Source organism: Loxodonta africana, chromosome 10, assembly GCF_030014295.1.
Source record: "Loxodonta africana isolate mLoxAfr1 chromosome 10, mLoxAfr1.hap2, whole genome shotgun sequence".
NCBI lineage: Eukaryota > Metazoa > Chordata > Mammalia > Proboscidea > Elephantidae > Loxodonta > Loxodonta africana.
In genome coordinates this window covers 117,646,567-117,670,917 of record NC_087351.1, presented here as the reverse complement: position 1 = coordinate 117,670,917, position 24,351 = coordinate 117,646,567, and the positions used below count along the sequence as shown (strand labels likewise).

The 24,351-nt window shown below is 45.6% G+C and overlaps 1 protein-coding gene across 4 annotated transcripts in view; it reads left to right on the top strand.

Annotated features, from left to right (window-relative positions):
* The first annotated feature begins 1,258 nt into the window (after positions 1–1,258).
* PPP1R13B (protein phosphatase 1 regulatory subunit 13B) overlaps positions 1,259–24,351 on the top strand; it is a 105,855-nt gene continuing 82,762 nt past the window's right edge. For 2 of the 4 annotated variants that reach the window (XM_064293062.1, XM_003408876.4), the window contains exon 1: positions 1,303–1,422. In XM_064293062.1, coding sequence (XP_064149132.1) covers positions 1,414–1,422 — 9 coding nt within the window. In that variant the 5' untranslated portion in view covers positions 1,303–1,413. Of the gene's footprint in view, positions 1,423–3,906; positions 22,834–24,351 lie in introns of those variants that run through there. The other 2 variants (XM_023546605.2, XM_023546606.2) reach the window with 2 other exon arrangements.

Sequence of the window (24,351 nt, the reverse complement as noted above, 5' to 3'; positions counted from 1 at the left end):
CACAAACAGCTCTCCATGTCCTGGGTGCTCAGCGGAAGTTTAAGCACCACACAGTCTCATTTCTGTCAGGATCAAGCCAGTGGCAAAGGGCTGGGGGCACAGAAAGGATGCCTGCTCATGAGCAGCCTTTATGGAGGGTCTGCTCTGTGCCAGGGAGTCCCTGGGTGGTGCAAACAGTTAACACGCTTGGCTGCTAAACCATAGGTAGGAGGATACGGTCCAATCTGTGGTGCCTCGAAAGAACGGCCTGGCGATCGGTTTCTGAAAAATCAGCCATTGAAAAGCCTGTGGAGCACAGTTCTGCTCTGACGCACACGGGGTCGCCATGAGTTGGAGTCGCTCCCCAGCAAGTGACGATAGCAGGGCTGTGGCGGCCCCGCGCTGGGCTCTGGGCACACAGGTTGCCCTGTCGTGGTCGGCCGCAGGGGGAGGTGTCCCGAGAGACGGCAGCCGGGAGACACCTGGAAACCGAGAGACGAGGCCCTGCCCGGGTGCCTGGGTGATCCTGAAGGACGCTGGCTGTCGACACAGGCCCTCGAGGCGGGGGTTCGCTGGCGCCAAGGCCGAGGCTCAGCGCGCATCTGTGCCCAGGGAGCCGGCGTGCGCGGGGCCGCCCCGGAGCTGTAGGCGATGCGGACCGGCCACCGGGCCCCAGGCGGCGAGCGCCAGGCGGGTTTGCGCGCCGACCCCCGGCCCTGCGGCACCGGCCGGCGGGCCACGCGCACCGACCCGAGGGGCCGCGCTCGGGGGTCAGCCCTGGGTCAGGGCGCGCGTGCTGTCCCGGGGCGCGCCCGCCCACCTCCCGGGACCTGCGGCTGCCCGCTGCGTGACCCGGCCTCCGCCTTCCCAGCGGCACGACCGAGCCCTGCGAGCGCCGACCGTCCGGCTGCGGGCGCCCGCAGGGCCTGAGACCGGGAGGCCGACACCCCGCGGGGCCGCGCGACTCGCCGCCTGCAGGCCAGGCACCGCCGCAGCCCCGCCCCGGGCCGCCGAGAGCGCGGACGCGCACAGCGCGCTCGCACCTGGAAGCGAAAGCGAGGCTGTGGGCGGGGGTGCGGAAGCCCCGCCCCCGCCCCGCCCCCGCCGCCGGCGGACCAATCGGAGCGGCGGCCGGGCCCGGCGGCGGCGGCGCGCGGGGGGCGGGGCTGCGGCGGCTGGGGAGAGACCCGGCCGGCGGGCGGCGGGCGCGGCGGTCGAGGCTCCGCTGAGGCGGTGGCGGCGGGTGCCCGGGAGAGCGACGCAGGACGCCAGCGGCCGCCGCAGGTCGGGGGGCTCCGCAGCCGCCGCAGCCGCCGCCTCGCCGCGCCGGGCCCGAGACCGCCGCGGGGGCGCGCGGCCTGTGAGGACGGCCCGAGCGGCGGGCGCGGCCGAGCGTCCTGTCAGCGGCCGAGGGCGCCGCGTTCCCGGGCCGAGATGATGCCGGTGGGTGCGAGCGCCGCCGCCGTGGCCCCGTCCCCGCCCCGCGAGGCCGCCGCCGCCGCCGGGCGGGGAAGGAAGTGGCCGCGGCGCTCCCGGGGCGGGCGGGCAGGTGGGGGCGGCGCCACTGTCAGCGCGGCGGGGCCGGGGCGGTGGTCGGGGCGGCGCGGGGGTCGGGGCGGCGCGGGGGTCGGGGCGGCGGGACCCCGAGCGGCCCTTCCCGCGAGCCCCTCTCCCCGGAGGCCGCGGCGGAGGAGCGCGGAGATGAAAGCCGAGCCGTCATTTTTTCCATCCCTCCTGGCAGATGCTCGGCCGCGGGGACGGTGGTCTCGGGGCCGCTGCGGCGTCTCGGGGACCCCGGGTCCTGGCGGCGGGGGATCGGCGGCGTGGGCACCGAGCGGCTTTCCCACGCCTGCCGGGCTCGGGTGGTGGTGAGAGCCGCCGGCATTAGGAGCGGCTCGGTGCACGGATCTAGAGCGTCTCGGCATTGCCGGTGCCCGAGCCCCCGAGGAGTCCCCGAGCCCCCAGCCCCCTAGCCCCCGAGTCCCCAGCCCCGGAGCCCCGGAGCCCACGAGCCCCCGAGCCCCGGAGCCCACGAGTCCCCGAGCCCCCGAGTCCCCAGCCCCCGAGACCCCGAGACCCCAAGACCCCGAGGCCTCGAGTCCCCAGCCCTGGTCCATTCACTTCACTTGCCAGGTCTGAGCTGTGTCCTGGAGGTGGAACGAGGTTCATTGGTGGCGTCTTTGTCCTGCTCTCACCGGGTCCTTCCAGAGAAAGACGACGCTGGGCATTACATTTACCATCCTCTTACCCGACCTTTCCCTTTACTTACCGTCTAAATAGCAGTGGATGACAAATTACACACATTTTTTTTAATTGGCTTTTTGTGACTTATAAAAATATATGGGACTGATTTTATCCAGTTGGTTTTAGGAGTACCTGTATTTTAAGTAGAATTCTCAAAACACCTTCATGGTAAAGTAATCATTTTATTAGCCAACAATTATTGCATTGACAATCACATTTAAGAGAAAAAATGCTGTCTCCCTGCATGTCCTACTTGAGTACTGTTATTGTGCCTTGAGACACCCAAGGACGTTTAGATGAGATTTTTTTTTCCCCTGCTCTTTCAAGTTATTTCCTGTCTCTTGATACTCTCTTCTCCCTTTTTGAACTGATTCCAGCACAACGTGTTTGCAGAGTCTTAAGGTTTGACCTCGTGATCCTTAGATCCTCCTTTGTCATCAGGCTTATTGGGGTTTTAAATGTTTGATTTTAAATGAATGATTGTCCTGCAATGGAAAGAGAATTGGATGTGTCTCAGAAGATCTGGGGTCAAGTACTGGTTGTGCTACTTTTCAGCTGTGTGACCTTGAACAAATCAAGGTCTCTGAGGTTGAAATTAACCTCCAAAGTAGGGATAAAAACCTACCAGTACATGAGGCCTGTCCTGAGGGTCAGGTAGGATGATGGATGTGTAAGTGGCTGTCAGACAGAGTGCCATATGAATGTTTATTATTGTTAGCAGGGCTTTGAGCTGTCGACTTCTAATTTTAACCTTAGCAAGATAAGACATTTGGAAACTGTTCCCTAGAAAATTCTCACTCTCTGGATTATGAAAAGGCATTTGGTGTTTTGGGGTATTGAAAGCAGTTTTAGTTAATCATGTAATAGTTAATCAATGCAATGTAGTAATGTGAAAAGATGTCTAAAAAATGTTGGCTGTATAATGCTTAATTGTAAATACTCTTAAGAAACGGCTTACATTTTCCATATGGTACATTGAGACCTTTTACCTTTATCTCACACAGTAGCTTCTAGAGTCTACCTTAACAGGTTTCCTTTTAAAGAAGTTTGTTTAGCTGGCTTTTGGAAAATTTTTTGAACAATATTCAAAATAAGTACTATTTTAGAAAAAGTAGGTAGATCTCTTAACTATTTAAAATGCATGGCTTTTGCTTTAAAATGCCTTCCAGAAACAGATGGTATTTCTCTTAGTCCTTCTTTTGTGGCCTTTACTTTTATATTTCCTCCTTGATCCCTAAAAATACTACTTGTAGGATTGAGTCCTTCCTCTACTAACATAGTTGGAGTTGGTTGTAAATTTAATAGAAGTTTTAAGAACATACCATTCTTCCTTGATAGTTAAGGAATTACTTGGTAATATCTTAAGCTATTCAAAATATACACAAGATTTTCCTCACCTTATTGTATATTTGGTACTTGTCATTATGAATCATCAAAGGAATATTAGATTTCATTTTGCATAGTTTTTATAGAGCAGCGCTTTCTCATAGAAATATAACGTGAGCCACAGATTTGGTTGTGAATTTTCTAGTAACTGTATTAAAGTAAAAACAATAACAGTCCCCCCCAAAACCAGGAGATATTAATTTTAGTAATGTCTTTTATTTAATTCAGCATATCTAAAACATCATTTCAACTTGTAATCAATATGAAAAATTACTAATGAGATATTTTACATTCTTTTTTTTTTTTTTTTGTACCAAGTGAGTTTTTACCATTTGGTTTTAAATGAATGACTGTCCTGTAATGGAAAAAAAATTGGACGAGCATCAGAGGAGCGGGGGTTAAGGCCTGCTTCTGCTGCGTTTTAGCTTCGTGACCTTGAAACCCAGGTGTATTTTACATTTACGGCACACTTCAGTTCAGATTAGCACATGGGTACCATATTGGACAACTTAAATTTAGAATACATTTTATTCTACTTATTGAAAATTGGTAATTAACATGTGTATGTAGTAACTTTTAATTGATCAGGTGGCTTAGCATAGCACCCAGTCTCTCAACTGCAAAGCCTGAATCTCTCAGCTATGGGGAATAAATGGGACCATATCTGCCCATGTTCTCATATGACACTCTAAGGGCGTTGTGGAAGTCTTCTGTTTACCTGTTGTACACAGTTCTGTGACTGTCTACTTCTAAACAAAGTTATATTTTGCAATTCTCCCTCATTGAAATAGTATTGTACTCTGGTATCTGAAGTCATTCACCTTTTTGTCTAAAATATCTTCCCAAGAGAAAAAGGGATCAAACTTTAAAGATTACTTTTTTGGCTGGTCATTCAGATTAACCAGGCCCGAAGGTCTGGGCGTGGAAGTGTTTATAATGGATACACCCAAACGACTTTGATAGAAATAAGGATTTTAAGGAAAATGGAAAGCCTGATTGAGAACATGGACAGGGTGAACACTGCCATGACCATCAGTCAGCATCTTTCTGTTTTTTTTAAAGAGTAAACATTTTGCAGCTGGAAAAACTTATAGGTAAACTATATCTGGGAAATGAGGCTAAGGAGACTTTTTTTCTCTTGCAGAAGAATGCTGACCTGAGTCAAGAGAGGTACTGTCACTCTAATACATGTTTTATTCATAAGGAAGGCACTTGGGTAGTGTTTTGGTAATGTTAGCGGTGGGCCAGCTTACTGCCACTAGAAACCGTGTAGCTTGACTAGCTGGTTCCATTCATTTCTATTCTAGGAGCTCTTTCAGTATATTCTGTGTGGATTTCATTAGTTAGTGCTTAGTGTTTGGCTCTCACTAAACAAACATTCATTCTCTCAGGCATACGCTTTTTTTCTCATATATGTAGAAAACATTTTTGGGTACTAGAATAGGCGTTTACCTCCCTCTTTTTTTTAAATAGCTGTCATGTAATTGACAAACCATCCAACTGGAAACAGGGAGACGGGCTGTGGTGGCCACTTGTTAGAACTGTGTGAGCTTTGCACTTAGTCTCTTTGAACCTCAGTTTCTCATCTGTCACATGAGTTGGACCTGGTGATTTCCAAGTGTTTATGGTTGTAAGGGTGGCACAGGACCAGGCAGTGTTTCATTCTGTCGTACATGGGGTCCCTGTGAGTCAGAACTGATTCGATGGCACCTAACAGCAACAACATGGTTGACCTGCTAAGTGAGACTTTCATGAAGGTCACTAATGTTCGTGTTGGCTACAGCGAGGTTGAGGCCGCCTGACACTTCTCACGTTGGCAGCCGCTCAGTAAACGCTGTCTTTGCCCAGGTAACTTTGTATGATGGTTACGGCAGATGGCAGCTCGATAAATGTTAGCTACTGTTGTGAACGAATGATTTAGTCACCTGCTAAGCTCGAATTTACAGCTTAATTCAGTAAACAAAACAGTGAAGACTGGACAAGATTTTTTTTTTTAAACAAAAATCAACAAATATAATTCTACTATTTAAAGTAATAAAACTACTTCTGGCCTTTGGACTGCCCAAAAATTCATAAAAGGAAAAAAAGCACAGCCTCAGTGATAGATACAAAGATATGAATTTAAAAGCTTTTGACTATTATAGTTTTCATTGGACGTAAAAATAGTCTATGTGGCTGACTCTTCTAAACAGTTCAGTATTAAGTACAGCCATAAGTTATGTAGCTACTTAACCTGCTATAATTCAGTGTCGTAATAGTGAGCCCTTGGTAAGTGGTATTTATCATTGCATGCTAAGGCACTGGGTTTGGGTTTACGAAGGCACTGGGTAATAGGCTTTGTGGTGATGTCTCCACTGACTGAGAACTGAGGCCTAAGAGGTAAGAAACTTGGCCCAACTAGTGAGTGGTAAAGCAAGGTTTGGAGACAAAATCTGTTTGACTCAACAGCCTTTGCTTCTAGCTTCTGGGCCACTTCTGAGAGTTTGCTGTATTTAGGCATCTTCCTAGGGTTGATGGTAAATTGAGTTTTGCTCAAAATTTTCCCCTCGTATTTGGCTGAAATGGAGCTTAGTATTTAAAAGAATCCCAAGATGAATCCCTTTGATAAGAGTTTCCCCCGACTTGAGTTTGGGGACTACTCTGTTTTAAATGTAAATGTGATAAACGTCTTTTCTCCTTTCCTTTCTCAGCATCCTTTGCGCAGTCCGTGTCAGTGCATACGCTTAACAGTTACTTAGGATTGTTAGCAAGATAGGAATTTAAAATATCACCAGACTGTTGTATTGAAGTTATGTAACTGGTTGTCAACATGCATTTTTGTGTGTTTGCACAGATGGGGAATAGTTTCTAAGCAAAAGTATGGTGGAATTTGGTGTCTTGAAAAGCTGTTGCCATAGTTGTTTCACTAAGTGTGGTTCTGGGGCTGAGCGTGGGAATGGTGGTAATCAAGTTCTGTTGTGATACTTACTCTCTTTGGCCTGATTGCTCTGTTTTATTTCACTGCAGAGGTAGCTAGCTGTATGACTGTTGTTCAGACTAACTGGTACACAAGAGCTGCTGTTACTGGATTTTGTAAAAGAAAATTTTTGTGTGGTGACATATAGAACAATAAACGACTAGAAAATGAGATAGTTTTGGTGAAAACTAGTAAATGGCATTTGAAATATTAGTGTACAGATCAGCGTGGATCTTGTAAATGTCATTGTTGGTGGGGACTGGGAAAATGGTAACCGAAGCTTTGGCAGAATCGTGATTTACACCATATGTTGTGACTGTCATCATCATAGCTCAAACAAATGCAAAGGCCCTGTGGTTGGAGTGTGCCCAGCATGCTAGAGAAACATAAGGAGGCCCATGTGGCTGGAGCAGAGTGAGTGGGGGAGAGTGGAGGAGATGAGGTCAGAGAGGTGGTGGGTGGTGGGTGTGTGTGGCAGGTGTAGGCTCTCGCAGGACCTTCTGGGCCATTTGTTAAAGACAGACTTACTCTGACTGAGATGAAGGGGTGGAGGGAGATTTCTGTTAGAGGAAAGGAGACATAGTGGTCTAGTTACTGGATCCTAAGTGGTGGTCCCTTCACTGTGGGAGGTAAGAGCGTGGGCTCTGGTGTGAGGAGATGAGACATAGTGGTCTAGTTACTGGATCCTAAGTGGTGGTCGCTTCACTGTAGCAGGTAAGAGCATGGGCTCTGGTGTGAGGAGATGAGACATAGTGGTCTAGTTACTGGATCCTAAGTGGTGGTCACTTCACTGTGGGAGGTAAGAGCATGGGCTCTGGTGTGAGGAGATGAGACATAGTGGTCTAGTTACTGGATCCTAAGTGGTGGTCGCTTCACTGTAGCAGGTAAGAGCATGGGCTCTGGTGTGAGGAGATGAGACATAGTGGTCTAGTTACTGGATCCTAAGTGGTGGTCGCTTCACTGTAGCAGGTAAGAGCATGGGCTCTGGTGTGAGGAGATGAGACATAGTGGTCTAGTTACTGGATCCTAAGTGGTGGTCGCTTCACTGTAGCAGGTAAGAGCATGGGCTCTGGTGTGAGGAGATGAGACATAGTGGTCTAGTTACTGGATCCTAAGTGGTGGTCGCTTCACTGTAGCAGGTAAGAGCATGGGCTCTGGTGTGAGGAGATGAGACATAGTGGTCTAGTTACTGGATCCTAAGTGGTGGTCGCTTCACTGTAGCAGACGAGAGTGTGGGCTCTGGTGTCAGTCTGCATGAGTGAGGATCCTAGCATCACCATTTATTGGCTCTTTGACCTTGGATAAAGGTACCTAACCCTCAGCTCCTTGTCTCTAAAACGAGGATAGTAATACTGATCCATCGTATAGGGTCATTTTGAGGATGAGATGACTGTTGCGTGTGAAGTGTTTAGAAAGGTGCCTGGTATGTAGTAAATGCTCAGTAAATGTTAGTTGTTTTCAGTAAGTATTACTTCCTCTGGAAAGTTTTCACCGTCTCTGCCTTGGTCAAATCCACCATTAGAGGCCCTCAGCCTGGTGTGGGTTCTTTTGAGATATAATTCACATATCATAAGATTCATCGTTGTAAAGAGTACTGCTCAGGGGTTTTAGTGTATTCACAGGCCTGTGCAGCCGTCAACGCCATCTGATTCAGGACATCTGCCGGCCGCGTCTGCGGTACTCGTGCCAGTTGCAGTTTTACGTTTGTGTGGGTGTTTGGTAATGTCCGGTTCTTCTCTTAGGCTCTGAGATTCAGATCTGTCTCTTTTTACTCACCAGTATACTCCTGTGCCTAGCACAATGGCTGGCACACAGTAGGGCTCAGTAAATAGCTGCTGAATGAAAGACACTGAAATGTGGAAGGTAATGCCGGACTGCATCGTGAAGAGTTGTGTGTGCCATTACAGGGTTTGGTCCTGATCCTCCGGGCGATGGGAAATCTTCAAATGTTTTTAAAAAGTGAAGTGATACCGTCAGCTTTGTACAATAGAAGGATAAATGTGGAGTTAGTGGAGGTTAGAGTGTGGAGTCAGGGAGATTAAAAAGAAGCAGGATGGCCAGCTAGGAGACCAGTTGGCACAGGCCTGACTGGAGGAGCTGAAGGAGAGGGAGGAGAAAGATCTAGTCAGTAGGTGGTCAAACAGACCTCCTCGGGGAGCGTAAAATGCTGCGGCTACTGCGGAAAACAGTTTGACAGTTCCTCAAAAAGTTACACATAGAATTGCCAAATGACCCAACAATTCCACTTCCAGATGTCTACCCAAAAGACGTGAAATCAAGGATTCAAACGGAGGCTTGTATACCTCTGTTCATTGCAGCATTATTAGAATAGCCAAAGGTAGAAGCAGTCTAATGCCCATCACCAGAGGAGAAGATAAACAAAATGTGGTGTCTGCATACAATGGAATATTTGTCATCCATAAAGAGAAACAAAGTCCTGATACGTGCTGCATCATAGACGGACCTTGAAAACATGCTGAGTGAGATAACTTGGACACAAAGGGCAAATATTACATGATTGCCCTTACATGAAGTGTCTGGAACAGGAGATGGATAGAGACAAGGTAGATGAGTGGTTACCAGAGGCGGGGGGCAGGGGGAAAGGACGAGTTATTGTTTGGGATGATGAAGAACTTTTGGGAGTGGATAGTGGTGATGGCAGCACAACATGGCAAACGTAACCAATGTTACCAAATCATACACTTAAAAGTGGTTAAAATGGCAAACTTTTTGATGTATATATTTTACCACAATTAAGAAAAAAGAACAAAACAACAGACCTGATATACATGTATATATGTGTGGAGAGAGAGAGTATGAGAGGGGGGAGGCAGAAAGAAGGACAGTGGGGGAGAGAGAAAACAGAAATGTACAGCCAGTGGCTGGCGGTGAAGATAGGTGAGGTTTATTGCTTCAGCAGTTGGGCTTGTCTTTCCTTGGAGATAGACAGTGCCTGAGGAGAACTAGGTTTAGAGGGCTGTGGGGGGAATAACGAGCTTTATTTTGGCTATGTTGAGCTTGAGATACCTGCCGTATCCAGAAAGGTGATTACCCTTAAATCTTAAGGTAAAATAATTTTATCAAGCTTAAAAAAAAAAAAAAAAACCTTTGCTCATGGTGTGTTTGGAGCTGTGGATCGCTGCCTGGGTGTCTGTAGCACACTGCACATGTCATCCTTTGTACTTAGCAATTTGCCGGATCAGCTTCACCTCAGCCCCCGCTCAACCGAGCTTCCTGGGGCAGGCACGGTGGGGCTCGGCTCTGATCATCAGTGTACAGTGCACTTTATAGAGGTAGAATCTGGGTCTGCCTTGATATTGTGTCTTCTTTTTACTCTATCACGTGTCCACAGTTCTACCTGACAGCATCCTTGAAAATGAAGATATCAGCAAGTAAAAGTGAATGTTGCAGATGACCAAAGTGTAGGTGGAGATCTTTGTGGTAGAACTATAAATGAGACATGAGGTTTGGTCTCAGTTTGAAGAAAGATAAAGTAAAATTTGACAACTTCAGGAATAACAGAAAAAAAAAGGAAATATGAATGTGAAGCAATATTACATAGTGGTTATCAGCTTAGATGCTGAGGCCAAGACGGCCTGGTTTCAGGTTCTAGCTTTGCCACTTAGTAGCTGTGTGACCTTGTGCCTTATTTTCCTCTTCTTTAAAATGGGTGTAATAACAGTACACATCATAGAGTTGTGAGGACTGTCAGGTGCCGAGAACATTGCCAGTTGGCATATGTAGTAAACGCGCAGTGAACATGTGCTCTTGAGTTCTCCGGCAATCGTAAGGCCTCATGGAGGATGGATCAGTAGGAAGAGGGTCACAGATGCACCTTATTGCACTGAGGTAGAATCCTTACGTTCTTCATGCCGAGAAAATTAGGTAGTAGTTGCAAAACCCATCAAGTCGACGGGACAGAGGGGGAATGAGTTTGCTTTTCTTAGAAATTAAAGTTTACCTTCCCTGGCCAGGAACTTCTGTTATCTAGACCACAGCTCAGAACCAGAATAAAAGTCACTTCAACTCTGTTCTTTCAGATCTTTACCTAAATGTCACCTGACCAGAGAAGCCTGCCAGGTGACTGTAAAATGACCCCACTCCCTTCCTGGGGTTTCTCTTTTTTCATAGTATTTATGTCCAACTGGCATTTATTTGTGGAAGCTCCAGGAAAGCAGGAACTCCCCCCCTGCAGTATCCTAGTACCGAGGATGTTAGATACCTACCTCTGCAAGTGTTCAGTCCCCACTTGTTTACTGAATGAACTCAGCAAGCATTTAGGATGCATCAATTATATGGTAGCCTGGGCACCATCCCTGCTCCCCGTGAGGTCAATGGGGAACAGTCGTGTAAACATAAAGTGCCTTCTGGAAAGATTAAAGACTGAAAGAGTGGCAGGGGCCAAGGTGTGGTGGGACACAGCGGATGGAGGGGGTTCACAGAAGAGGTGACATCTGAGTGGGTTCTAAAAGGATGAGGAAGAGGGGTGGAGGTGCTGGGCGAGGACTTTCAGGGAGGGGTTAAGGTGTGAGGGCGCTGAGCTTTGCCTCCACACCCACAGTGTGCTGAGGGAAATGGCCTGGAGCGTGAGGCAAGCGAGACAGGTAAGAGGGAAGAGTTGAGGGTGGAGGGGTTGCTGTGAATTTGACCCTGAGGAAGACAGGAAACTGTGGAAGGATTTTAAGCTGGGTCGGAAAGTGCCCCAGTTGAAGAAAGCTAACGTTGGTATTTACTGTCTGGGGTGCTGTGCGAGGACAGTGGAGCTGTCAGAGTAGTTGTCACCGAATCTGGGCACTGCAGCTGAATTCGGCATCCAGAAGACCCTTTAAGCCCTCCCCTGACTTTTATTCTGACTTCCCTGGCCTGAGTCTTGAGAAGCTGCCTGGAAGGTTGCTAAAGAGGAGCTGCTGTGGGCAGACAAGTTGACTGGGGAGCACGGGCCTCGGTTGGAAACCTGGGAAAGACACGAGTGAAAGGCAGCCTGAGGCTGTGGTCCCCGGTCTGAGGAGCATCTTGAGCTCTGTAAACACCGAGGCCGTCCCAATTCCAGATTCCAGGTTAGGCAGAGGGTAGCAGTTCCTGTTCCCCATGATGATCGAGTCATCAGGAAGGAGCAGGAATGTGGGCAGTTGTTGGATACGTTTCAGTGAGCGTTCTTCAGTAGAAACATAACAAGTGTGATTTTAAAATTTCTTATAGCTGCATTAAAAAAGTGAAGAAACAGGTGAAATTAATCTTAATAATATATTTGTTTAACTCACTAGATCCAAAATATTAAAGCAGTATTAATGAGATATTTTACATTCCATTTCTTCCTTCTGAGTTTCTGAAATTCCAGTATGTGTTTTTCACTTCCAGCACATCGTGGTTTGGACGAGGCACGTGCACCTGCTCGGCAGCCACGTTGGCTTCTGGTCACTGTATGAACAGCATAACTTTAGATTTTGGTTCAGACAAAGGGTATTGTTTAGATAATTCTACCATTCATAAGAATTCATTCCTCAAGGATTCTAGATGGCTGTCGCTCTATTGCAGTAGTTTTCAATTATTAATTTTTGCTTTTATTTAAAAAAACAAAAAACTACCGAGAGGCAGTACAGTATGGTAGTGAAACGCGTGGATTTGGGGGCAGACTGCCTGGGTTTGAATCCGTGCTCTGTCATTTCCTAGCTGTGTGATCTCACGTGTGCTTACTCGTCTGCGTGTCAGTTTCCTGATCCGTAAAACGGAGGTTAGAGTGGTACCTGCGTCCCTGGGCTTTGGGAGGGACCTTAAATGGTGCCTGATGGATAGTAAGCCATGTAGATGGTTGCTGCTGTCCCCCAGGTGTTCCTTCTTTCCAAAATGTTCAGTGATTTGATTCAGTACATTTCAAAGACATTCTGCTTTGTAGATTGCTTAATTTCAGATAGGTAGTTCACAGGTTTTCACAGGTGGAGAAAAATGTTAGATTACCATTTTGTGAGGGTGCTTTTTAATTGGCGTCTTTGGGTAACTAATTTTCTTGTTATGCTGCAACATTGAGGCTGCTTAACAACCACAGAAATAGAGTAATTAATGATTAAAGGATTTAGGATTATAATTAAAATTAGGAAATTTCGAAAGGATGATTTTATCAACATTTAATTAGTAGTGCTATTATAATTAAGCTACTCTTTCTCAGAAATAATTTATCAGTCCCGCTATGCCTGGGAAGCCTCCCTATCCTAACTTTTTTTGCAGTCAGTATATTGTAACATACTGGAATGTTTGGAGAGTTTCATCCTCTACTATAGGGTCGCTATGAGTCGGAATCGACTTGACGGCACTGGGTTTCAGCCTCTACTTATTGTTCATTTACTGAGGGTAGGAAATGGTAGCAAAAGTAAAATCAAAACACAAGGTCACTGATTAGTTCCGGAGTACAGCTCAGGGGAGGTCCTTATGGAGCCCTGAGGGTGTAGGGTTAAGAGCTCGGCTGCTAACGAAAGGCCAGCCACTCCTTGGAAACCCAGCCATTCTGTGCCATCCTGTAGGGACGCTCTTAGTCGGAATCGACTTGACAGCAGTGAGTTTTTTTGATTATCACCTTAAGTAGGAGCCCTGGGAGCACAGTGGTTAAAGCGCTTGGCTGTAACTGAAAGGTCAGTGGTTTGAACCCACCAGCTGCTCCATGGGAGAAAGATGTGGCGGTCTGCTTTCCATAAATATTACAGCCTTGGAAATGCTATAAGGCAGTTCTCCCCGTCCTGTGGGGTTGCTATGAGTAGGGCTTGACTCAACAGCAACGGGGTTAATTTTTTTGGTTTTATCACCTTACAGAGTGAAGTAGGAAGCCCTGGAGGTGTAGTGGTCAAGAGCTCGGCTGTGAACCCGAAGGCGGGCAGTTCAAGTCCCCTAGACAACTCTTCGGGAGCCCCGTGGGGCAGTTCCACTCTGCCCTGTAGGGCCACTGTGAGAGTGAAATATGGCTGGAAACATAACCCAGTTATGGTATGGTTGTTTAAACATCAAGTCTTTGCCACAGAAGAAAGCAGTGCTTAAGGACGGGTTATTTAATCATGGTTGTGTTCATCTGTCATTAATTAGCAACCTAGCCCTGCTGTCCAGTATATGTTTTTGTTGTTAGGTGCCATCGAGTCGCTTCCAACTCATAGCGACCCTGTGCACAAAAGAACGGAACACTGCCTAATCCTGTGCCATCCTCACAATCATTGTTATGCTTAAGCCCATTGTTACAGCCACTGTGTCAGTCTGTCTCATTGCAGATCTTCCTCTCTTTTGCTGACCGTCTTTTCCAAGCATGATGTCCATCTCCAGGGACCTGATAACTTGTCCAAAGTGAGACGTAGTCTTGTCATCCTTGCTTCTGAGGAGCATTCTGGTCGTACTTCTTCCAAGACAGATTCGTTCTTCTGGCAGCCCATGGTATAGTCAATATTCTTTGCCAGCACCGCAGTTCAAAGGCATCAGTTCTTCTTCAGTCTTCTTTATGTCGTCCAGCTTTCATGTGCATAGGAGGCAGTTGAAAACTCTGTGGCTTGGGTCAGGTGCACCTTAGTCTTCAAGGTGACATCTTTGCTTTTCAACACTCTATGAAGAGGTCCTTTGCAACAGATTTGCCCAGTGCAATGGGCCTTTTGATTTCCTGACTGCTGCTTCCATTGGTGGTGATTGTGGATCCAAATAAAACGAAATCCTTGACAATGCCAGTCTTCTCCCTGTTTATCATGATGTTGCATATTGGTCCAGTTGTGAGAATTTTTGTTTCCTTCATGTAGAGGTATCCATACTGAAAGCTGTGGTCTTTGATCTTCAACAGTAAGTTCTTTCAGTCCTCTTCACTTTCAACAAGTAGGATTGTGTCATCTGCGTAAGGCACATTACTAATGAGTCTTCTACAATTCTGATGCCCCGTTCTGATAATTACTGGAGATTGGAATTCACAAGTTGGAAACAAAGAGAAGGATCGGTAGTTGAAAAATAGGCCTTCCTTATAGAAACAATGCCGGAGATCGTATGATAGAATTTTGCAAGACCAACGACTTCTTTGTTGCAAATATCTTTTTTCACCGATATGAATGGCGACTATACATATGCACCTCACCGGATAAGGTTGTACAGGAATCAAATCAACTACATCTGTGTGAAGAAACAAAGGAAAATGCTCAGTATCATCAGTCAGGCAAGGCCAGGGGCCGACTGCAGAACAGACTGTCAACTGCTCACATGCGAGTTTAAGTTGAAACTGAAGAAATTTAGAACAAGTCCATGAGAGCCAAAGTACAACTTTGAGTATATCCCACCTGAATTTAGAGACCATCTGAAGAACAGATTTGACATGTTGAGCACTAATGACTGAAGACCAGACGAGTCGTGGAATGACATCAAGGATGTTATACATGAAGAAAGCAAGAGGTTATTAAAAAGACAGGAAAGAAAGAGAAGACCAAAATGGATGTCCCAAGAGACTCTAAAATTTGCTCTTGAATGTCGAGCAGCTAAAGCAGAAGGAAGAAATGATGAAGTAAAGGAGTGGAACAGAATATTTCGAAGGGCGACTCAAGAAGACAAAGTAAGGTATCATAATGACGTGTGCAGAGACCTGGAGATGGCAAACCAAAAGGGAAGAACACGCTTGGCATTTCTCAAACTGAAGGAACTGAAGAAAAAATTCAAGTCCAATATATAGAAGAGCTACAAAGATTCTCTCTACTTAGGTCGTAATCTTGCCCCTCCCCTCCCTGGCTAACTTCTGCTCACCCTTTTGGTCTCAGCCTAACTGTGGCTCCTCTGGGAAGTCTTTGTGGACCCTCAGTCTGGATCAGGCAGCCCTTTGGGGGTTCCCATGGCATGCTGCACTTCCCCACTATAGTTTGTTGGTTGTCTCTTTTCTGGCTCAGCTGCAGTTCGGTGAGGGTGGAGTTTGGGCCTGTCTTGTTGGCTGTATATGCCCACAGCCTGGCGCAGGGCCTGATTGGGCTCAGTAAAATTTTCCTAAATGAATGAATGAGTGATACTGTAAATGTATCCATTTGGCTATATACGAGGTGACCCTGCTTCACATGGACGATCTACTTCCGAAAACCAGCCAGTGAAAACCCTGTGGAGCACAAGGGTCCAGTCCACAGCTGATCATGAGGACTGGGCAGGACTGGGCAGTGTTCCTTTCGTGCACAGGGTCACCAGGAGTCAGGGGACAACTCAATGGCAGCTAGCAATAACAGCAACAATGGGTTTTGGCTTCTTGTGCCTATTAAACTGCAACATCTTACCATAAAACAAACAAACCCGAGAGCCTCGTTTTAATCTCTTTCTGTGGTTATTTGCCTCTCGAATTGAACAGATCCTCAAATATCCCTATTAACAGAGACTACTTTATGGTCGTTGGTTTCTGATGAAGGGCCCTTTTATAGTTGCAAGTAATTAGATACTAAGGCTTATATGGGAAAACTAGGAGGGGAGATGGAGTATGTTTACAGGACCAGTACTGGCTGCTCAGGCTTTTGCTAGTAAAGCCAAAGTAGCTAAATTCAATGATTAAACTTAGTGTAAAAGTGAATTTTGTGCTTGTTTTGCCAGCTTTTTTTATGCAACAGCTAATTTATCAAAATCTCTTAATCTGGAAATTTATGGTTAACGATAAAAGAACTGTTGTAGCAAATTCTGAGGTGTTGGGCTAATATTAAGACAAGAAGTCTGGTGCTAGAAATTGCTAAGGACAGTATTCTGCACCACCAGGGAGGTGGGCAGGGCAAGACTGTAGACTCGCAGTTCTCAGGTGTTTGTTTTGTGCTCAGATAGTTGTCTATATTTGCAAAATTTCATCGCCATCTTTTTAAAAATAATTTATGTTGAAAATACTCATAGCAGAACATGCACCAATTCAACAGTTTCTCCATGTACAATTCAGTGCCAGTGATTGCGTTTTTCAAGTTGTGCAGCCATTCTCACCCTCTAAGTCCCTGTACTTGTGTATTCAAAACTTCAATGTGTTTCTTGTGGTTGGAAGTCTTACTAGTTTGTCGTAAAGCCATGATTTATGACAATCTCTGTTACTACAGGGTGGGGAAGGTCTAGACAGGTAACTGCTAAGCTGCTTTCTCGTGCTGACACCTTGTGTTATGTGAGAGCTGCATAGAGGGTCTCCATGCAAAAGCCCCCTGTTAGGCAAGCTCCAGTGGCAGCTGGTGGGCTCCAGGTTTGAGCTGCATGTGACTCATGAGATAGGGGCAGGCTGGGGGGAAGCCAGGTGACTGGGCTGAGAGAGTGGGAGGCAGTGTGATGGGTGTTGGATCTGTACTTTCCACAAATATGTTTGTGCCCCTAGCATGTGCTGGGGCATTTGTGAAAGCTATGAGTGGCCCAGGAGGGAAGATAAATGTAGTCTAAAAAACTGACATTCATATATGCTTAGGGGCTTTTACTACCTGCCAACACAATGCTAGGCATTCGGGACTTAAAGACACTAATTTGCCACCTTCAAGGGGTTTGTGGTCTAGATGGCAGAAACACGCAAGACAAGTACCTTGAAGGGCAGGAGTGATGGAGAACACAGAAGCTGGAATCAGGTGGGCCTGCTTCCAGGTCTGGCTCTGCCACTTCTTAGCTGTGTGATCTTAGGCAAGTTACATAACCTTTCAGAACTTATTTCCTTACCTGTAAAATGAAGTAGTGTCACCTGTTGCTAAATAACTTATGTTGTAGCCAGATAGAAGATCAATACATGGTCTCAAAAAAATAAAGAATGAAGTGCAACTGTGTATACTTTCATGGAAAAATGCCCAAAATATATTATTGGCTGAAGAATCAACATTCTACTTAATGTGGTCTCACTGTAAAAAAGAACAGCGTTATTATATGGTGTAGGAAAAGGTCTGAAAGGATATATACCAGCTATGTGGGAGGTTAGGGGAACTGTTTATTTTTTATTTCCTCTGTTGTTTGACTTTAAGAAAAATTATGGTATTAATTTACCATCTAAGAAAATAAAAAAGAAAAACCTGCTTGCCAGGATTTCTGAGAGGATTGAAAGATTATGCAGTAGACTGCTGAGCACAAGGCCTAGCACATGGTAAGTGTTAGAAAATAGATGTTCTTTTTATCATTGTTGGAGGCAGCAGCTGAGGAGGAAGACGGCTGCTAGACTGCCAAACCCCAATGGGTGAAATTGGGCTCTGGGTTTTGAATTTCCAGGGCCAGTTGATTCCTTAGGGGTAGACTCCTGGTTGTCACGTGGGGCCCAGATATGGGGCCATGTTCTCAAGGTCCACCAGCTTTGGCTGTCCTTGTGGCAGACCACAGAGGGGCTGGGTTTGTGGGCACACGGGAGCGCTACTGTTCTCTTCCCGTCCGTCCACTCAGCCTCTTGAGAACAAAAGCCCTATCCATCTCACCATAAAGGGAGGGAGAGAGGTGGCCTGCCAGTTGTGATACCTGTCCTAAAAGAGACCTGGGGGCCCCCATAGGCAATGTGGTGTAGTCGATTTTTGGACTCCTCTGTGGGCTTAAATTATGAAGGGGAGGGGAGGTGATACCACTTACTTCGCTTGTTCACTGTAAAGGGGAGGTGATACCACTTACCTCTCTCATTCGCTATAAATGGGGTAATACCACCTACCTCGCTCAGTGTAAAGGGGGGTGATACCACCTATCTCTCTTGCTCACTGTAAAGGGGGGTGATACCACCTACCTCACTCATTGTAAAGGGGGGGGTGATAGCACCTACCTCGCTTGTTCATTGTAAAGGGGAGGTGATACCACCTACCTCGCTCGCCTGGTGTAAAGGGGGGGTGATACCACCTATCTCTCTTGCTCACTATAAAGGGGGGTGATACCACCTACCTCACTCATTGTAAAGGGGGGTGATAGCACCTGCCTCTCTCGTTCACTGTAAAAGAGGGTGATATCACCTACCTCACTTGCTCACTGTAAAGGGGGGTGATACCACCTACCTCACTCGCTCACTATAAAGGGGGGGTGATAACACCTACCTCGCTTGCTCACTGTAAAGGGGGGTAATAACACCTACCTCGCTCGCTCACTGTAAAGGGGGGTGATAACACCTACCTCGCTCACTCACTGTAAAGGGGGGGTGATACCGTCTACCTCACTCACTGTAAAGGGGGGTGATAGCACCTACCTTGTTCACAGGTAACCAGTGATTCTTTCCCTTTTCCTGCTGAGTGAAGGAAGGATTGGGAAAGACTCTTGAGGTGGGATGGATGGGTCTCTATGAGGTGACGTAGTTAGTGGGAATGACATCTCATGCTCGAGAGGTTTATTCTGTGGGGTTTTGTTTTCACTTTAGATCTAGTTTTACAAACATTTGTTGCTTCGTTGTACTCATTTCTTGGAAGTATTTTGTCGTAGATGAAACACGTAGTTTTCTGTAGGCATGATTTATGTTGGGTGCCCATGTGTCCAGGTGTGCTGAGGAAGTCTTTGTCTTGGTTCATTACTGTCGTCCTGACAGTTTGGCTCTTTAGCACCTCTTTTCACTCAAAAAGCGGCTGTGTTTGGTTCTTAAATTATATGGTCACCTCAGTTATATCCCAACTGGAGTTACTTATTTTAACAAAATGGTGTCTCTTAACTTATATTTTCCAGGATTCCAATGATATTTATGGAGCTCCCATATATTATAGGCCTATTTCACAATCAGCTCACCTTTATTTGTAATTTGTCCTTGATTATGTCCTTCCTTCTGTCTGAGTTTTGGTTCATGGTTCTCTTTTGTAGTCTGATTTCAGTTCCTTTTTGCACTTTTAAATGTAGTGGGGGTTTTCCCAACATTTTTAGTGCCCAAAATTATTGTCAGGTACTTAAGTAAGAGGAGGAGGAAATTAGTATGTCAGGCTTTGTGCTAGACATTTTACAGACCTTCTTATTTAACCTTAAGCAAACATTGTAACTTAATTAAGCTGCTGAAAGGGAGGCAGCAGGTTGGGCTGGGAGATGAGAGAGACCTGGATTTCTGTTTTGGCTTTGATACTAATAGGATTTTTTATGCTTGACCAGTTCTCTCCCTGGGCTTCTGCTTCCTCATCTGTAAAATGGGGAAATAGTTGTAATTAGATTAACGATGACCTTCATGATCGCTTAAGTGGAATACTCTAAGCGTATCCTTTTTAAGTGAATACTTTTAAAAGGATTAAGAAACAAATGATCACTTACTCTAAAATAACTCAAATTACCAAGAAATATTTTTTATCTTTTTCCCCAAACAATTTTAATGACCCTTGGGGGAAAAAATGAGGCACCTATATGCTGTAGTCTCAAATTGACAGCTTAAAATGTTTTTCTTCTAATGGGACTGGTAGGAATGTTACCTTAGAGGACAAAAATACTTTATTTGGGGGAACACCCCGAGCAATGAGCCAACAATAACAAGTTAACTATTTCTGAGCACAGAGGGGAGAGAAAAGCATTTCTCGGCAGGCAGCGTGGAAAGAAGATGAGGCAAAGGGAAAGGCGATCTGCCTGTGGTACAGGCAGGCCCGTTTCCTTCTCGCTTCTGCCTTCAGTCGTGCAGAGCTGGGACTTCCCTGTGTCTGCTGAATGGAGGAGTTCAGCCTTGTGACCTCGTGGGGTGCTGGGAACGAGTGGGTTCTCCACAGTAGGAAAATCCCTGCTCCCTGCCCCATGAGGTTGCTGGGCCTGAAGCAGAGGCTCTGCCTACCCTCCTTGCTTTTGCTTAGAGGCTCCGCGCCTCATGCAGGTGGAGGGCTCGTCAGGGCCTGGACAGCAGGGCACCGGGTCGGGAAGCGGTCAGATTCGTGTTCGTACCTCAACTCTACACCCTAGTGACTGTGGTTCCTCGGATGATATGGAACCTCTTTGTCACTTCAGTTTTCTTGTTTGTAAAACAATAATAATTGTAGTAGTTAAGTTTACTTTGGTTGCAAGCAGCAGTTGTCTAACCTCTTAGAAAAGAGGGGGCTGTTTTGGAAGGACTCTGGAGGGAGAACTGAACAAGCAAATCTTCGCATGGGGCAGGAGCTGCGACGGCTTGGGGGGTCCTAGCAGCAGACGTGGAGGACCTTTTCTCTGCGTCGCTGTCTCTTTGTCTTTCAGTCCATATCCGTTCCAGCAGTAAGTCTTGTCAGAGCTGCCGGTACGGTATGTGCAGCCTCTGTTTCTCACCTCCTCCGATGCTATCGCACAAGTCCAAGCCAGCGCCGTCTTTCTCCTGGGTGCTTGTACTAGCCTCCCGAGGGATCGTCCTGCTTCTCTACCTGCTCCTCTATCTGCTCCCCTCATTCTCAGCACAGCAGCCAGAGTGAGCCTGTGAATCATTATGTCAGAACATGCCACTTCTTAGCTCAGAGCCCTGCAAGGCTTCCAATCTCACTTTGAGCAAAAGCCTAATTAGTGGCTTGCTTCTCATCTCCTGGCATTCTCCCCTTGATTTCTCTGCTTCAGCCAGGCTGGACAAATCAGTGATTCTCCGTCTTGCCAGGCGTTCCTCCTCTCAAGGCCTTTGCGCTTGTTGTTCCCTCTGCCTGATGCTCTTCCCTCAAGGTAGCAGCTTGGCTGTCTCTCTCATCCCTCAGGGCTTTACTCCTACTCCGTGAGGCATCCTTTAATCACCCTATTTAAAATTAAAAATGTCCCTCTTCCAGTCTCTTTGCCTGGTTTGTTTTTCTCCATAGTATCTGCTACCACCCACTGTACTGTATACTTCATCTATTCATTTTGCTGCTCTCCGCCAGCTATAACCACTCCACTAGGGCAGGAACCCTGTCTGAGATCGTCATTGCCGAATCTCCACTGCCTGACGCATAGTAGGTGCTCAGTGAATATTTGTAGAACAAAGAGTGTTTGTTGTCAGGAACCTTCCTTCTTTAGTTGAGACAACAATGGCGAGAGGGATAGGTCGTGTAAAATAAGCATGACTCCTGGGAGCCTGCCCGAGTCCAGAAAGCAAGGGAGAGAATTGTCACCTGGAGGCCATCCCAGTTGTGTCTCTGAGGTTGCTGTGAGGACTAAATCAGTTGGTATATGGTTGTATAGGAGTCGCTCAGAAAATGTTCTTTCATTTGTGAACAGTAACTACCTGACAGTACTGACATTCAGAAATTCATTTATTCTCCACAGTGGAGGTTGTCATTTGGAAGAGAAGGAATCATGGTGGTATAATGACATGAAGACTCAAATGCAGCCTAATGTTTTAATGAGTGATGGAACACGTACTTCCCTCTCCAAAAGGAATACTGTTGAAATTGTACAGATCGTATGCAGGTTTTTGTAAGGGCTCTTCTCTTATCTGAGCAGACCCAAACCTTAGGACCCAGGGCAGGCTCATAACAGGTGAAATCCTAGTTGGGAAGGCATCAGAGTCTTCATCTAGCCTTTTTTTCAGAGGGCTTTTTTCCCCGGGAATAGCCTAGGCTGTTGAACACATTCATCTTCTGATTTTATGATAAATAAGTAATGACCCACAGTGACAACAATGCCTGCCTGAGAATTCGCTCCTATATTCATACTCAGTAATGTTTTGTTTCTTCAGAGGTATGTGGATACTGTGTGTATGAAGTGAGCTCTTCCATTATAAAATAGCTTATGTTCCAACTCATAACTTTTGGATAAAGATTGTTTTTTAAAATTTCATCAAAACGAAGAACTCGAACAGTTATTATTATCTTTTTAAGCGTTCATGAATTTTAGCGTTGTTTTGTTCCTGAACTGGGTTTGGAGCCAGACACACTTGGGTTAGATTCTCATGTCTGGCACTTCGTTACATGCCTGGGATGAGACCTGTAGTGTGTCTGCCCTGACAGGCCATTCTAGCTCCTCACTCCACAGGCCCGTGGGGAGAGTTAGAGGATACAGTGTGTTTAAACAAAGGGCCTGAGTTGGAACATAAGCCCTGAAAAATAGCTATTTTTATTATTAATTAACTATAAAAGTCCTTCGATGTTAAGTATCTTGTTATAAACTTCATTCTGATCTTAAGAAGCATCTGTCAATATTAGCAGAATTTGAAGAAAGGAAAAAATTATAGCTCTGTATGTACCTTGTCTGGAGCAAGTAAATAATTTTCCTAAGCTTTAAATATGAATAAGGCATTTATGTGAAAAGTTATTTTAAAACTTTTAGGTATTACTACTTTTTAAAGTTGGTAATCAAGCTTAGGACAAGTTTTTTCTTTTTTAATTACAAGTTTTAGATGGAGATTAGTAAATGTATATTTATTCTTCCTCTGGCCTGTGATTTCCAGATCCCGGTCACAGTTGTTACTGAGCACAGCTAGCACGGAGTTTTCTCCTGTGGACTCACCAAATCAGGTGAGACTTCATCCACCATGTCACTCTGCTGTAACAACTGTGGTCTGTCTTGTTTCAATAGAGCACCTTATCGTGGCTCATGTCATTAGTGCCCGGATTTAGATTCCACGAGGCCTAAGGGACGGCTAGTTAAGTATTTTCTCTTTGTAAATGGCACAGATAATCTCCAGGCACTGGGACTTTGTTTTCCGCACTTCACTTTTGCTTATATGTGAGGAGCATTTGAGAATGGTAATTCAGAGCATTTTAGGCAAGGTCAACGTTGGTGTCACTGGTGTCACGGTTTCCCAGAGCTGGCTGAAACCTGGAGGAGAAAAGGGACAGACTGATTTGTAAACAAGGGGTGCCATTGGGTTTACTTTTCATCTGTAAATTGTATTCTGATTTTGTATCATCAGATGAATACCGTTTAGTGTGGTGTTTGTTTTTTTTTTTTATCTATACACATGATTACATTAGCGTGTTCTTCAGGGACACCGTGTGAATTACCTTTGTTGCTTTAAACCAGTTTCCTGCGGGCAGAAGGATTAATACTGAGCTTTTGGCATTAGCAGACATAGGAAAAATAGGTTTATACAATTACAAATGTTTAGTACTTGAGAAAGGAAAAAACACACAAGACAATAAAGTTTATTTAAAGTTGTTTCCGTGGAGAAAAACATCTTAGTGATTGTTTAGGTTGAGTATTTCCATAGCTGTATATTTTTTTTAATAGCAGTTTATTGCTATGTAATTCACATACCACATAATTCACCCTTTTAAAACGTAAAATTTAGTAGCTTTTTTTAGTATACTCACAGAGTTGTGCAGCCGTCAACATTATCTAATCTGGGAACATTTTCATTATCCCAAAAAGAACCCATTAGCAGTCGTGCCTGTCTCTCCCCTCCCCCAACCCTAGGTAACCACTGATTTATTTTCTGTTGTTGTGTATTGGCCTGTTCTGAACATTTCATATAAATGGACTCATACGGTATGTGGCCTTTTGTGTCTGGCGTCCTGCATTTGGCGTGTGTTTTCAGGATTCCTCCACATTGTGACGGCCACATCGTTTTTATGGCCAGGATCCATGCTGTTATCCGTCCATCAGTTGATGGACATTTGGTGGTTTCCACCTTTGGCTCTTAGGAGTAATGCTGCCCCGAACACTCACGTACAAGTTTTTGTGTAGACATGTGGTTTTAATTCTTTTGGTATATACCTTGAGTGAATAGATAACGTCCTTTAAAAAGTTCACGTAAGAATATATTTTCTTGAATTTTACGGAAGAGTACGTAGACTAGCGAGGAAGTCTTATTCTGAGACTAGTTTAAATTTTTGAAAGGTCAAGAAAATTCTATTAGAACATTTATGTAGGTTTCATCAAATAATTTTTATAGTTGATTAATTAGAAAAAAAAAGTCATGATTTTTTGTTCTGGTTCCCATGTATAACGCTTAGAAGAAAAAAGTTCTCACTTTGAATTTCAGGTAGCTTAAAATGTAAATGCTAGATAAAACTTGATTAACTGGGAAGCTT